The 13663-nt window shown below is 43.6% G+C and overlaps 1 protein-coding gene across 1 annotated transcript in view; it reads left to right on the top strand.

Moving 5' to 3' along the window:
* RSRC2 (arginine and serine rich coiled-coil 2) overlaps positions 1-13663 on the top strand; it is a 238343-nt gene that overhangs the window by 62560 nt on the left and 162120 nt on the right. Inside the window, exon 6 of the mRNA XM_069214956.1 lies at positions 11015-11140. Coding sequence (XP_069071057.1) covers positions 11015-11140 — 126 coding nt within the window. The remainder of the gene's footprint in view (positions 1-11014; positions 11141-13663) is intronic.

Here is a 13663-nt window from a genome sequence, read left to right as displayed (position 1 = left end):
GGATCAAGACGCTTGGGACCTATACGACACCCCAGTGCCGGACAATGATCCAGATTCATACCTCACAAAGCCGTCACCGCCAGAGGACAGTACCTCATACTCACAACTGGTGGCTAGGGCTGCAGAATTCCACAATGTCCAACTGCATTCAGATCCTATAGAGGATGATTTTTTATTTAACACCCTCTCGGCTACACATAGCCAATATCAATGTCTCCCAATGCTACCGGGGATGTTACGGCACGCAAAACAAATTTTTGAAGAGCCCGTAAAATCAAGAGCCATCACCCCAAGGGTGGATAAAAAATACAAACCACCACCCACAGATCCAGTGTTTATTACTTCGCAGTTACCACCTGACTCCGTAGTAGTAGGGGCAGCTCGCAAAAGAGCAAATTCGCATACATCTGGCGACGCCCCACCTCCGGACAAAGAAAGCAGAAAATTTGATGCGGCAGGAAAAAGAGTAGCATCACAGGCAGCCAACCAGTGGCGCATCGCAAATTCTCAAGCGCTGCTGGCCAGATATGACCGCGCTCACTGGGATGAGATGCAACTTCTCGTAGACCATCTTCCCCAAGAATACCAAAAAAGGGCGCAGCAAATAGTTGAAGAGGGACAAACGATCTCAAACAATCAAATCCGCTCTTCACTGGACGCAGCCGATACTGCAGCGAGAACAGTCAACACTGCTGTCACCATAAGGAGACACGCTTGGCTCCGCACTTCAGGCTTCAAACCTGAAATCCAGCAAGCTGTCCTTAATATGCCCTTCAACGAAAAACAACTTTTTGGCCCTGAAGTGGACACAGCCATTGAAAAACTTAAAAAGGACACAGACACGGCCAAGGCCATGGGCGCACTCTACTCCCCGCAGAGCAGAGGCTCTTTTAGAAAAACTCCATTTAGAGGGGGGTTTCGTGGCCAACCCACAGACACCACCAGCCAACAAACAAGAACCACACCATATCGGGGTTCCTTCCAAAGGGGAGGTTTCAGGGGATATAGGGGGGGTCAATTCCCAAGGAGTAGGGGAAGATTCCAGACTCCAAAAACACCTCCACCTAAACAGTGACTTTCAAGTCACGCAACCCCTTCACTCAACACCAGTGGGGGGAAGACTAAGCCAATTCTACCAATCTTGGCAACAGATTACAACAGACAATTGGGTATTAGCAATAATCCAACATGGCTATTGCATAGAATTCCACAAATTCCCACCAAACATCCCTCCCAAAACACGCAAAATGTCACCACAACATTTAGAACTTTTAGGACTAGAAGTTCAAGCACTACTGGAAAAGGATGCAATAGAGTTAGTACCAGTACAACAAAAAAACACAGGAGTTTACTCCCTGTACTTTCTAATTCCAAAAAAAGACAAAACATTAAGACCAATATTAGATCTCAGGACACTAAATACCTACATCATATCGGACCATTTTCACATGGTCACACTACAAGACATCATTCCACTGCTCAAACAGCAAGATTACATGACCACATTAGACCTAAAGGATGCGTACTTTCATATACCAATACACCCTTCTCACAGAAAGTACCTACGGTTCGTATTCAAAGGAATACATTACCAATTCAAAGTGTTGCCATTCGGAATAACAACTGCACCAAGAGTGTTCACAAAATGTCTAGCAGTAGTAGCTACAACAGATACATGTGTTCCCTTACCTAGACGATTGGCTAATCAAGACCAACACAGTAAAAAAATGCGCAAACGACACCACATGTGTCATACAAACCCTTCACAAACTGGGGTTTTCCATCAACTATACAAAATCACACCTAGAACCGTGTCAGACACAACAATATCTAGGAGCAACCATCAACACATCAAAAGGAATTACCACTCCAAGTCCACAAAGAGTGCAGGCATTCCACAAGGTAATAAGTGCTATGTTTCCAAACCAAAAGATACAAGCAAAATTTGTGCTAAAACTTCTAGGCATGATGTCATCATGCATAGCCATTGTCCCAAACGCAAGACTACACATGCGACCCTTACAACAGTGTCTAACATCACAATGGTCACAGGCACAGGGTCAACTTCAAGATCTGGTGTTGGTAGACCGCCAAACATACCTCTCGCTTCTATGGTGGAACAGCAAAAATTTAAACAAAGGGCGGACATTTCAGGACCCAGTGCCTCAATACGTTATAACAACAGATGCTTCCATGACAGGGTGGGGAGCACACCTCAATCACCACAGCATTCAAGGACAATGGGATATACACCAAACAAAATTTCATATCAATTACCTAGAACTGTTAGCAGTATTTCTAGCGTTGAAAGCCTTCCAACCTATAATAACACACAAATACATTCTTGTCAAAACAGACAACATGACAACAATGTATTATTTAAACAAACAAGGAGGAACACACTCAACACAATTGTGCCTCCTAACACAAAAAATTTGGCAGTGGGCGATTCACAACAACATTCGCCTAATAGCACAATTTATTCCAGGAATACAAAACCAACTAGCAGACAACCTTTCGCGAGACCACCAACAAGTCCACGAATGGGAAATTCACCCCCAAGTTCTGAACAAGTACTTTCAAATTTGGGGAACACCCCAAATAGATTTGTTCGCAACAAAAGAAAACTCAAAATGCCAAAACTTCGCATCCAGGTACCCACACCGCGAATCACAAGGCAATGCTCTATGGATGAGTTGGTCAGGGATATTTGCATACGCTTTTCCCCCTCTCCCTCTCCTTCCATATCTAGTAAACAAGTTGAGTCAAAACCAACTCAAACTCGTACTAATAGCACCCACATGGGCAAGACAACCTTGGTATACAACTCTACTAGACCTTTCACTAGTACCGCATGTCAAACTACCCAACAGACCAGATCTGTTAACACAACACAAACAACAGATCAGGCATCCAAACCCAGCATCATTGAATCTGGCAATTTGGCTCCTGAAATCCTAGAATTCGGACACTTAGACCTCACACAAGAATGCATGGAGGTCATAAAACAAGCTAGAAAACCTTCCACTAGACACTGCTATGCATCTAAGTGGAAAAGATTTGTTTACTACTGCCATGCCAATCAAATACAACCATTACATGCCTCTACTAAAGACATAGTAGGATACTTACTACATTTGCAAAAAGCAAATCTCGCTTTTTCATCTATAAAAATACACCTCGCAGCAATATCTGCTTACCTACAAACTACTCATTCATCGTCTCTAATTAGAATACCAGTTATTAAAGCATTCATGGAAGGGCTAAAAAGAATTATACCACCAAGAACACCACCAGTTCCTTCATGGAATCTTAACATCGTCTTAACAAGACTCATGGGTCCACCTTTCGAACCCATGCATTCCTGTGAAATGCAATATCTAACCTGGAAAGTCGCATTTCTCATTGCAATCACATCCCTCAGAAGAGTAAGTGAAATACAGGCATTTACCATACAAGAACCATTTATTCAAATACACAACAATAAAATAGTTCTAAGAACAAATCCAAAATTTCTGCCAAAAGTAATCTCACCATTCCATTTAAATCAAACAGTAGAATTGCCAGTGTTCTTCCCACAACCAAATTCCGTGGCTGAAAGGGCACTACATACATTAGACATCAAAAGAGCACTAATGTACTACATGGACAGAACAAAGCTAATCAGGAAAACAAAACAACTGTTCATAGCTTTTCAAAAACCACACATAGGAAATCCAATCTCTAAACAAGGCATTGCTAGATGGATAGTCAGATGTATTCAAACATGCTATCTTAAAGCCAAAAGAGAATTGCCTATTACACCAAAGGCACACTCAACCAGAAAGAAAGGTGCTACAATGGCCTTTCTAGGAAACATTCCTATGAGCGAAATATGTAAGGCTGCAACCTGGTCTACGCCTCATACGTTTACTAAACACTACTGTGTAGACGTACTAAATGCACAACAAGCTACAGTGGGCCAAGCTGTACTAAGAACATTATTCCAAACTACTTCAACTCCTACAGGCTAAACCACCGCTTTTAGGGGAGGTAACTGCTTTATAGTCTATGCCAAACATGTGTATCTGCAGCAACATATGCCATCGAACTGAAAATGTCACTTACCCAGTGTACATCTGTTCGTGGCATTAGTCGCTGCAGATTCACATGTACCCTCCCACCTCCCCGGGAAGCCTGTAGCCGTTTAGAAGTAGATCATAAATCTTAAACATCTGTACATTTGTAAATAATTATTATAAACTCTTAACGTACATACATATTCACTCCATTGCATGGGCACTATTTATAGCAAACAACTCCATCCTCACCCTCTGCGGGGAAAACAATCTAAGATGGAGTCGACGCCCATGCGCAATGGAGCCGAAGAGGGAGGAGTCCTTCGGTCCCGTGACCAAAAAAGACTTCTTCGAAGAAAAACAACTTGTAATACTCCGAGCCCAACACCAGGCAGCGGACTGTGCCAAACATGTGAATCTGCAGCGACTAATGCCACGAACAGATGTACACTGGGTAAGTGACATTTTCATTTTCATGCAGGGCAATGCTCCATCACACGCGTCCAAGTACTCCACAGCGTGGCTGGCAAGAAAGGGTATAAAAGAAGGAAATCTAATGACATGGCCTCCTTGTTCACCTGATCTGAACCCCATTGAGAACCTGTGGTCCATCATCAAATGTGAGATTTACAAGGAGGGAAAACAGTACACCTCTCTGAACAGTGTCTGGGAGGCTGTGGTTGCTGCTGCACGCAATGTTGATGGTGAACAGATCAAAACACTGACAGAATCCATGGATGGCAGGCTTTTGAGTGTCCTTGCAAAGAAAGGTGGCTATATTGGTCACTGATTTGTTTTTGTTTTGTTTTTGAATGTCAGAAATGTATATTTGTGAATGTTGAGATGTTATATTGGTTTCACTGGTAATAATAAATAATTGAAATGGGTATATATATTTTTTTTGTTAAGTTGCCTAATAATTATGCACAGTAATAGTCACCTGCACACACAGATATCCCCCTAACATAGCTAAAACTAAAAACAAACTAAAAACTACTTCCAAAAATATTCAGCTTTGATATTAATGAGTTTTTTGGGTTCATTGAGAACATGGTTGTTGTTCAATAATAAAATTAATCCTCAAAAATACAACTTGCCTAATAATTCTGCACTCCCTGTAGTGTCCTAGTAAGGAAACATGTCTGGCTTAGATGCTCAGGTTTTGAACCTAGGGTACAATAAGCAGAACTAAACATGCCCTTCGATAAGCATCTTTTCAGCCCTCAAGTGGACTCCACCTTTGAGAAGCTGAAAAAAAGGCACTGATACCGCAAAGGCCATGGGTGCTTTACAGTTCCCCTCCCAAAGAGGTTCTTTTTGTTGCCCCATATTCAGAGGTGGTTACAAACCATCGACCTCAGAAGCCTCCACTTCTAAGATCAGACAGCCTTCCAGTTCCTTCTAACAAGCCTTCTGTAGAGTTAACAACATAAGAGGTAAAGGTAAAAGCGCCCTCATTTTCACCTCCAGATAAACATCTAAACAGACTACCTACGTCTCCCCACCCCCAACTCCACACCTGTCGGAGGAAGCCTTCACAATTTCCATACCCAATGGCCTAACATCACTTCGGACCAGTGGGTCTTCTCTGTTAGCCAATATGGCTACGATCTGGTGCTTACTACTCCTGCTCCAAACATTCCCCCTCACAGGCTTTCTCAAGAAAACTTTCTCAAACAAGCGGTACAATCCCTTCTTCTCAAAGGAGTCCTCTGGCCAGTTCCGCTACAATACCAAGGAACAGGAGTATACTCTATATACTACCTCATTCCTTTAAAAAAAAAGAAGACAAAAAAAAAGACTGTGCTCTCAGTCCCATTCAGAACACTTCCACATGGTCACTGTAGGAAGTTGGCTCTGTATGTGCTATTTCAAAGTAAGGAATAGCATGCACAGAGTCCAAGGGTTCCCCTTAGAGGTAAAATAGTGGTAAAAATAGATAATACTAATGCTCTATTTTGTGGTAGTGTGGTCGAGCAGTAGGCTTATCCAAGGAGTAGTGTTAAGCATTTGTTGTACATACACATAGGCAATAAATGAGGTACACACACTCAGAGACAAATCCAGCCAATAGGTTTTGTTATAGAAAAATATCTTTTCTTAGTTTATTTTAAGAACCACAGGTTCAAATTCTACATGTAATATCTCATTCGAAAGGTATTGCAGGTAAGTACTTTAGGAACTTCAAATCATAAAAATTGCATGTATACTTTTCAAGTTATTGACAAATAGCTGTTTTAAAAGTGGACACTTAGTGCAATTTTCACAGTTCCTGGGGGAGGTAAGTTTTTGTTAGTTTTACCAGGTAAGTAAGACACTTACAGGGTTCAGTTCTTGGTCCAAGGTAGCCCACCGTTGGGGGTTCAGAGCAACCCCAAAGTCACCACACCAGCAGCTCAGGGCCGGTCAGGTGCAGAGTTCAAAGTGGTGCCCAAAACACATAGGCTAGAATGGAGAGAAGGGGGTGCCCCGGTTCCGGTCTGCTTGCAGGTAAGTACCCGCGTCTTCGGAGGGCAGACCAGGGGGGTTTTGTAGGGCACCGGGGGGGACACAAGTCCACACAGAAATTTCACCCTCAGCAGCGCGGGGGCGGCCGGGTGCAGTGTAGAAACAAGCGTCGGGTTTGCAATGTTAGTCTATGAGAGATCTCGGGATCTCTTCAGCGCTGCAGGCAGGCAAGGGGGGGATTCCTCGGGGAAACCTCCACTTGGGCAAGGGAGAGGGACTCCTGGGGGTCACTTCTCCAGTGAAAGTCCGGTCCTTCAGGTCCTGGGGGCTGCGGGTGCAGGGTCTCTCCCAGGCGTCGGGACTTTAGGTTCAAAGAGTCGCGGTCAGGGGAAGCCTCGGGATTCCCTCTGCAGGCGGCGCTGTGGGGGCTCAGGGGGGACAGGTTTTGGTACTCACAGTATCAGAGTAGTCCTGGGGTCCCTCCTGAGGTGTTGGATCGCCACCAGCCGAGTCGGGGTCGCCGGGTGCAGTGTTGCAAGTCTCACGCTTCTTGCGGGGAGCTTGCAGGGTTCTTTAAAGTTGCTGGAAACAAAGTTGCAGCTTTTCTTGGAGCAGGTCCGCTGTCCTCGGGAGTTTCTTGTCTTTTCGAAGCAGGGGCAGTCCTCAGAGGATGTCGAGGTCGCTGGTCCCTTTGGAAGGCGTCGCTGGAGCAGGATCTTTGGAAGGCAGGAGACAGGCCGGTGAGTTTCTGGAGCCAAGGCAGTTGTCGTCTTCTGGTCTTCCTCTGCAGGGGTTTTTCAGCTAGGCAGTCCTTCTTCTTGTAGTTGCAGGAATCTAATTTTCTAGGGTTCAGGGTAGCCCTTAAATACTAAATTTAAGGGCGTGTTTAGGTCTGGGGGGTTAGTAGCCAATGGCTACTAGCCCTGAGGGTGGGTACACCCTCTTTGTGCCTCCTCCCAAGGGGAGGGGGTCACAATCCTAACCCTATTGGGGGAATCCTCCATCTGCAAGATGGAGGATTTCTAAAAGTCAGAGTCACCTCAGCTCAGGACACCTTAGGGGCTGTCCTGACTGGCCAGTGACTCCTCCTTGTTGCTTTCTTTGTTCCCTCCAGCCTTGCCGCCAAAAGTGGGGGCCGTGGCCGGAGGGGGCGGGCAACTCCACTAAGCTGGAGTGCCCTGCTGGGCTGTGACAAAGGGGTGAGCCTTTGAGGCTCACCGCCAGGTGTTACAGCTCCTGCCTGGGGGAGGTGTTAGCATCTCCACCCAGTGCAGGCTTTGTTACTGGCCTCAGAGTGACAAAGGCACTCTCCCCATGGGGCCAGCAACATGTCTCTGGTGTGGCAGGCTGCTGGAACTAGTCAGCCTACACAGACAGTCGGTTAAGTTTCAGGGGGCACCTCTAAGGTGCCCTCTGTGGTGTATTTTACAATAAAATGTACACTGGCATCAGTGTGCATTTATTGTGCTGAGAAGTTTGATACCAAACTTCCCAGTTTTCAGTGTAGCCATTATGGTGCTGTGGAGTTCGTGTTTGACAGACTCCCAGACCATATACTCTTATGGCTACCCTGCACTTACAATGTCTAAGGTTTTGTTTAGACACTGTAGGGGTACCATGCTCATGCACTGGTACCCTCACCTATGGTATAGTGCACCCTGCCTTAGGGCTGTAAGGCCTGCTAGAGGGGTGTCTTACCTATACTGCATAGGCAGTGAGAGGCTGGCATGGCACCCTGAGGGGAGTGCCATGTCGACTTACTCGTTTTGTCCTCACTAGCACACACAAGCTGACAAGCAGTGTGTCTGTGCTGAGTGAGAGGTCTCCAGGGTGGCATAAGACATGCTGCAGCCCTTAGAGACCTTCCTTGGCATCAGGGCCCTTGGTACTAGAAGTACCAGTTACAAGGGACTTATCTGGATGCCAGGGTCTGCCAATTGTGGATACAAAAGTACAGGTTAGGGAAAGAACACTGGTGCTGGGGCCTGGTTAGCAGGCCTCAGCACACTTTCAATTGTAAACATAGCATCAGCAAAGGTAAAAAGTCAGGGGGCAACCATGCCAAGGAGGCATTTCCTTACAGTCACTCTTCAAGACATTATCCCCCTTTTACAACAGGGCGACTTCCCGACCACCCTAGATCTCAAGGATGCCTACTTCCATATGCCCATCCACCCTGCAAATATCTCATTTCATGATTGCGGGAGAACGCTACCAATTCAAGGTTCTTCCTTTGAGAGTCACCACAGCTTCCAGGGTATTCACAAAGTGCTAAGCAGTAGTAGCAGCACATCTCAGGTGACAAAACGTACACGTATTCCCTTACCTAGACAACTGGCTCATCAAAGCCAGCATGTTATCACAATGCGAAAGCTACACTTGGATGACAGTGGTCCTTCTGCACAACTTAAGTTTCATACTCAACCGTCTCAAAACCCACCTTCAACTTCTCCAGATACAGTTCTATCTAGGAGCTATACTCAATGCACAATTGAGGATTGCGTGCCCAAATCCGGCTTGTGTTCACAACTTTCAGTCTCTCCTCCCTCAATTTTGAGAGAACTCATCATACACGGTCAGGACTTTGATGTGCCTGTTAGGGATGATGGCCTCCTGCATTGCCATTGTTCCCCCATGCCAGTCTCCACATGCGTCCCCGACAGCAATGTCTGTCTCTCAGTGGGCTCGATCACAGTGTCACTGGGAAGATCTAGTGTTAGACAGTCATACTCACTGCTCTGTGTGGCGATGTACTACATTCAGAAACAAGAGGCGACATGGTCTATCTTAATGTCACAACTCTCCAGAGTATCTCCCAGGAAAGGACAACGACTTTGCAGACCTGCTCAGCAGGATGCAGCAACTAGTCCACGAATGGGAACTCAACCCGCAAGTCCTTCAAATATACTTGAAATGGGGCACACCTCAAATATCTTTTTGCCACAGCAGAAAATATAAAGTGCAAAAACTTCGCCTCCTGGTATCCACATACTATCTCCAAGGGCAGCGCTCTATGGGTGTATTGGTCAGTGATATTTACCTGCGCTTTTCCACCTCTCCATCTCATTCCATTTCTAGTTCAATGCTGTCCAAGACATTGTCTGCTACGTACTTCATCAACAAAAAGCTTTTAATTTCTGCAGTCTTCCATAATTGGGACTTGCATGGAAGTTCCCTGCATGTATATATGATTGTGTGGGTTGTTAACATGTACCTGGATTGGGTAAACAGAGTCCATTGAACTCTGCATGCATGATTTCCTTTTAGTTTCCAGCGCTGCCAGTATCCATCTCTGACACTGAGGTTTGCACATTCACATCTACTGTATCTCTCCCTGACACTCGTTTTCTCTGTGGGTGGGGAAAGGTAGTTGCCAGATACCTTTTGGTGTAGCTGCAGTCAAGGACATGCCTTTGCAGCATTGAAAAGTTACCAACAAATTCAAGTGGCACAGGCCTCGCTATCGGGGGAAGATGAGTTCTTCTCTTCTAATACTACATTGTTTAGCATTTCACTAACTAGACTACAGAAGAGTACCACTAGTTTAGGACAAAAAAATACTTTGAGTAGTGGGAATGTTATCGGGTCGCCACTGTATATTTTTTCAACTGGATAAACACATGCTGGAAGCTGCAAAGAAAAAAGTAAAAACTTGCTTACCTCATATGTTATCCTTGAAATGTTATGCATTTTCCTATTTAAAATTCGGCTATTGTGTAATATATGTGAATGTAGAAAAAAGTATTCCTCACCACCTCAATACACAGAAAATAATTGCCTTGATCTGTTTTAACATTCGGCTTATAGAATTTTAACAGAAAACTATTACACGTGGCTGTCCTAGTTTTTTGCCTTCTGGTGCCCTAACGTGCCAAGCTGTGTAAAATTTAAAATTTTCAACCGTTTTTGAAACACGGCAGAATAAATAATTTTCTCCAAAATATTCAAAGACTCGTGTTAAAATAGCAATAAGCATCATGGACTATTTTGAAGGAAGATGCACTTTCCCTAAATATTATAGGGCTGGAGTTAGAATAGTAAACTCAAATATATTGATCCAATTAATCTTAACCTGACTTCCAGAAGACAGATCCTAAACTGAGACTGAAATGAGCAGTATAACAGTTGTACACTTATTGGTTTTGTATTGCTGTGTCCAGCGTTGTATGTTTTACTTGGTTCAACTTTTATGAGACTGGGAATGTTTTTCCGCGCATGGTAGTTACTCTTGTGTTTCAGTTATACTAATTTAATTATTGCTTTAATAAAGGTTAAATGTAACCTTTTTCTTTTTTTTTTCTAAATCGTGGATTTTTTAATTGTCTGCTTACTTCACTGTATAGTAAGATAATGACATGGGACATGCCATATAAATTGTGTTCAGCCAAGATGTGTTCTTGTATTTCCTGACTGAGGTGTCATTGTTATCTTTTGGTTAGCACAAAGTAAGTAAACCATCGAGGGCTTTCCTTGTTAATTATAACAAATGTGTATTATATGTTTTGCAGAGAAAAGAAGAAAAAAATTGAGAAACTTAGAGTACGCAGTGGCAGTCGAAGCCGAACTCCACCTAGTCCTCCTCCATTTAGAGGTCGCAATTCAGCAATGGATGCACAGGAGGCATTGGCACGAAGGTAATACATTTACATAACAATAAGCTTTCAGTTAGTTTATCCTAAATATGTGTTCTGCAATTTATCATTCATAAGGTGATTGGTAGTTAGTCCTGTAGGTGTAGTTATATGCAGGGCCATTAAAATGTGCTGCTAACAAGCACAGTGAGGCATTAACTCCTGCAGCTTATGTTCATTGAAGGCATTGTTTTTCAAACTGTCGGTGCCCATCCAATAGCTGACTTTTTGACTGAGGCTCACCATTATCAGCGTTTGGATACCCCTCCGGGTAACGAGCTGTTCCTATCAAATATTGGTTGACTAGTGTGTCTCCAGCCAATTTCTATGGGTCTCTAAAGTCCAGGTTTTAAATAAAGATGTCTTTAAAATCTGTTTTACCCTGGTACGTTTGCTGTGCTTCAATAACAGAAGTCAAATGTCAGACTGTCTTCTGTTGCTTATGTTTTTTTTTTTTTTTTTTTTTTACACGGAGACTGGTGTTTATAAACTATTTTCACTGTGCAGTCAGAGAAAGTAAAGTGAATTATGTGTCATTTTTTTGGGAACACAAATGTAAATAACTGCAAGTGAACTGTAAACATTCCGCAGTTAGGGAAGCATTTTTTGTAATTCTGAAGTGTGGTGGAAACAAAGATTTTAATAGGATCGGGACAAAGCAAGGCAGTTTACTTGGTGATGACCAAATAACAAATATTCACTGAAATCAGATATCTACATAGTCATTTATGTCCAATACAGTTTGTCAGTAAAATGTCTGTGCAGATTTAGCTACCATTACAGCAGAAAATGTGTTGTCTGTAAATGACCGTGCGCTACCACACGTTTTTTTTTAGTTAAGTTAAAAAAAAAAAAAAATGCTCTCCTCATGAGCATTTTAGCTAGGTGGGTCATAAAAGTTTGTTGTAATAAAAAGTGGGTTGTGGTTCTGTAAAGTTTGGGAAACACAGATTTAAAAAGGGAAAGGCAATATCTTTTTGCTTTTTCTAAAGCAATAAAAATGCTTAAATACATTAGAATCTAGGAATTTTTACATCTTTTTTTATTATTATTTTTATATATAGTATATATAGCGGTTGGGGGCGAGGGGGGAGTTAGTCCTCAGTGCTTGTGGTGATAGCACAGACTTGCGTAAAATGTGGCTCTTCTGTGTGTGTGTGTGTGTGTGTGTGTGTGTGTGTATATACAGAAAAGCAAATGACCAGGGTTTCAGTTTGTAGACAGCAGTCCATCCTAGGTAACCAGTTTTATTATGTAGGTTGTGTGGGGTTCTCCTCTCCCCCCTTCCCCCCCCCCCCCCCCCCCCCCCCCCAACCTAGTCGAAATTCACTTATCATTGGAACCATTTGTAATTGATAGGTCATCTTCTGCCTAAGAAGACATTGTGATTAAACTAAGTGAAAAATATAAATGAGAATGACAAAAATAAGTGTACAATTAGTTAAAATAAAAGGACTTGATATGGAAGAGAGGCGGAAAGGGCTATGAAGGGAGCTAAAGAAACACAAATTAAGGATTATATATAAAGGAAATGCAGTTCCAAATTTACAGCAATACTTTCCAGATAGAATTAGAAACATTATGTTCAATGGCATGTGTGGCTGTAGCTAGACATACGCTGCAACACTGCAAGTTGTTTTTCTTCAAAGAAGCATTTTCCCACAACATGGGATTGAGTGACTCCTCCTTCTCGATGATACTGGGCGTGGGCACCGATTCCTTTGTTAGATTGTCTTCTCTCTGCCCTCGGATTCAGACGTGTATGTCTTCACTCCCTCTTTTGACTTGCTCCAAAAATGTTCCTTCCGTCTTTACCGACTGTATTGTTTTTCGATTGCGTATTTCCATCTTCATGTTTATCGCCACTTGTAGGTCTGGCCTCTGGGGCATCTTCACCCACTTCAGGCCTGCCTCACCATGCAGCACCGTAAATATGCTGAACTGATGGAATGGATGCAGTTTTGTTTCTGCCCTCGGTGCAACACAAAATTCCCCCACACCAATCAACATCTGGTGTGTAGGATTTTGTGCCTTCATTGACATGTTTTCTCTCCCTCTCTCCCTCCATGGTTTCTGGTGTAATTTCGACTGAAAGTGCACTGGGCTCCTGCTAACCAGGACCCAAGTGCCAGATCTCTTCCCTCACAACTGCACAGTTGTTTTTCCCAATTGGCAAAATCCTTAGCACCCACTGTAAGTCCCTAGTAAATGGTACTAGAGCCTTGGGTATTAAGGAGGGTCCCTAAGGGCCGCAGCACAAATTGTGCCACCCTTAGGGACCCATCACATGAAAGGCTACCATTGCAGGCTGCGAGTCTCGTGCAGGCAAAAGTCAAAACACAACATGGCACTCAGCCTGTGTACCATGTCCCCTTACACTGCATCAATATATGTAATTCACCCCTGCAGCAGGCCTTACAGCCCTGAGGCAGGGTGCATTATAGAACTTGTGAGGTATATTTGCAAGAAAGGGTATGCCCCTGCTGTGTCTTTGTCGATTCTCAGACATAGCAAGTGACCTGAGAA

The sequence above is a fragment of the Pleurodeles waltl genome, chromosome 11 (genome assembly GCF_031143425.1).
Source record: "Pleurodeles waltl isolate 20211129_DDA chromosome 11, aPleWal1.hap1.20221129, whole genome shotgun sequence".
In the NCBI taxonomy this organism is placed as follows: domain Eukaryota; kingdom Metazoa; phylum Chordata; class Amphibia; order Caudata; family Salamandridae; genus Pleurodeles; species Pleurodeles waltl.
The sequence above is the reverse complement of the archived record's forward strand: the minus strand, read 5'-3'. Positions and strand labels throughout refer to the sequence as shown.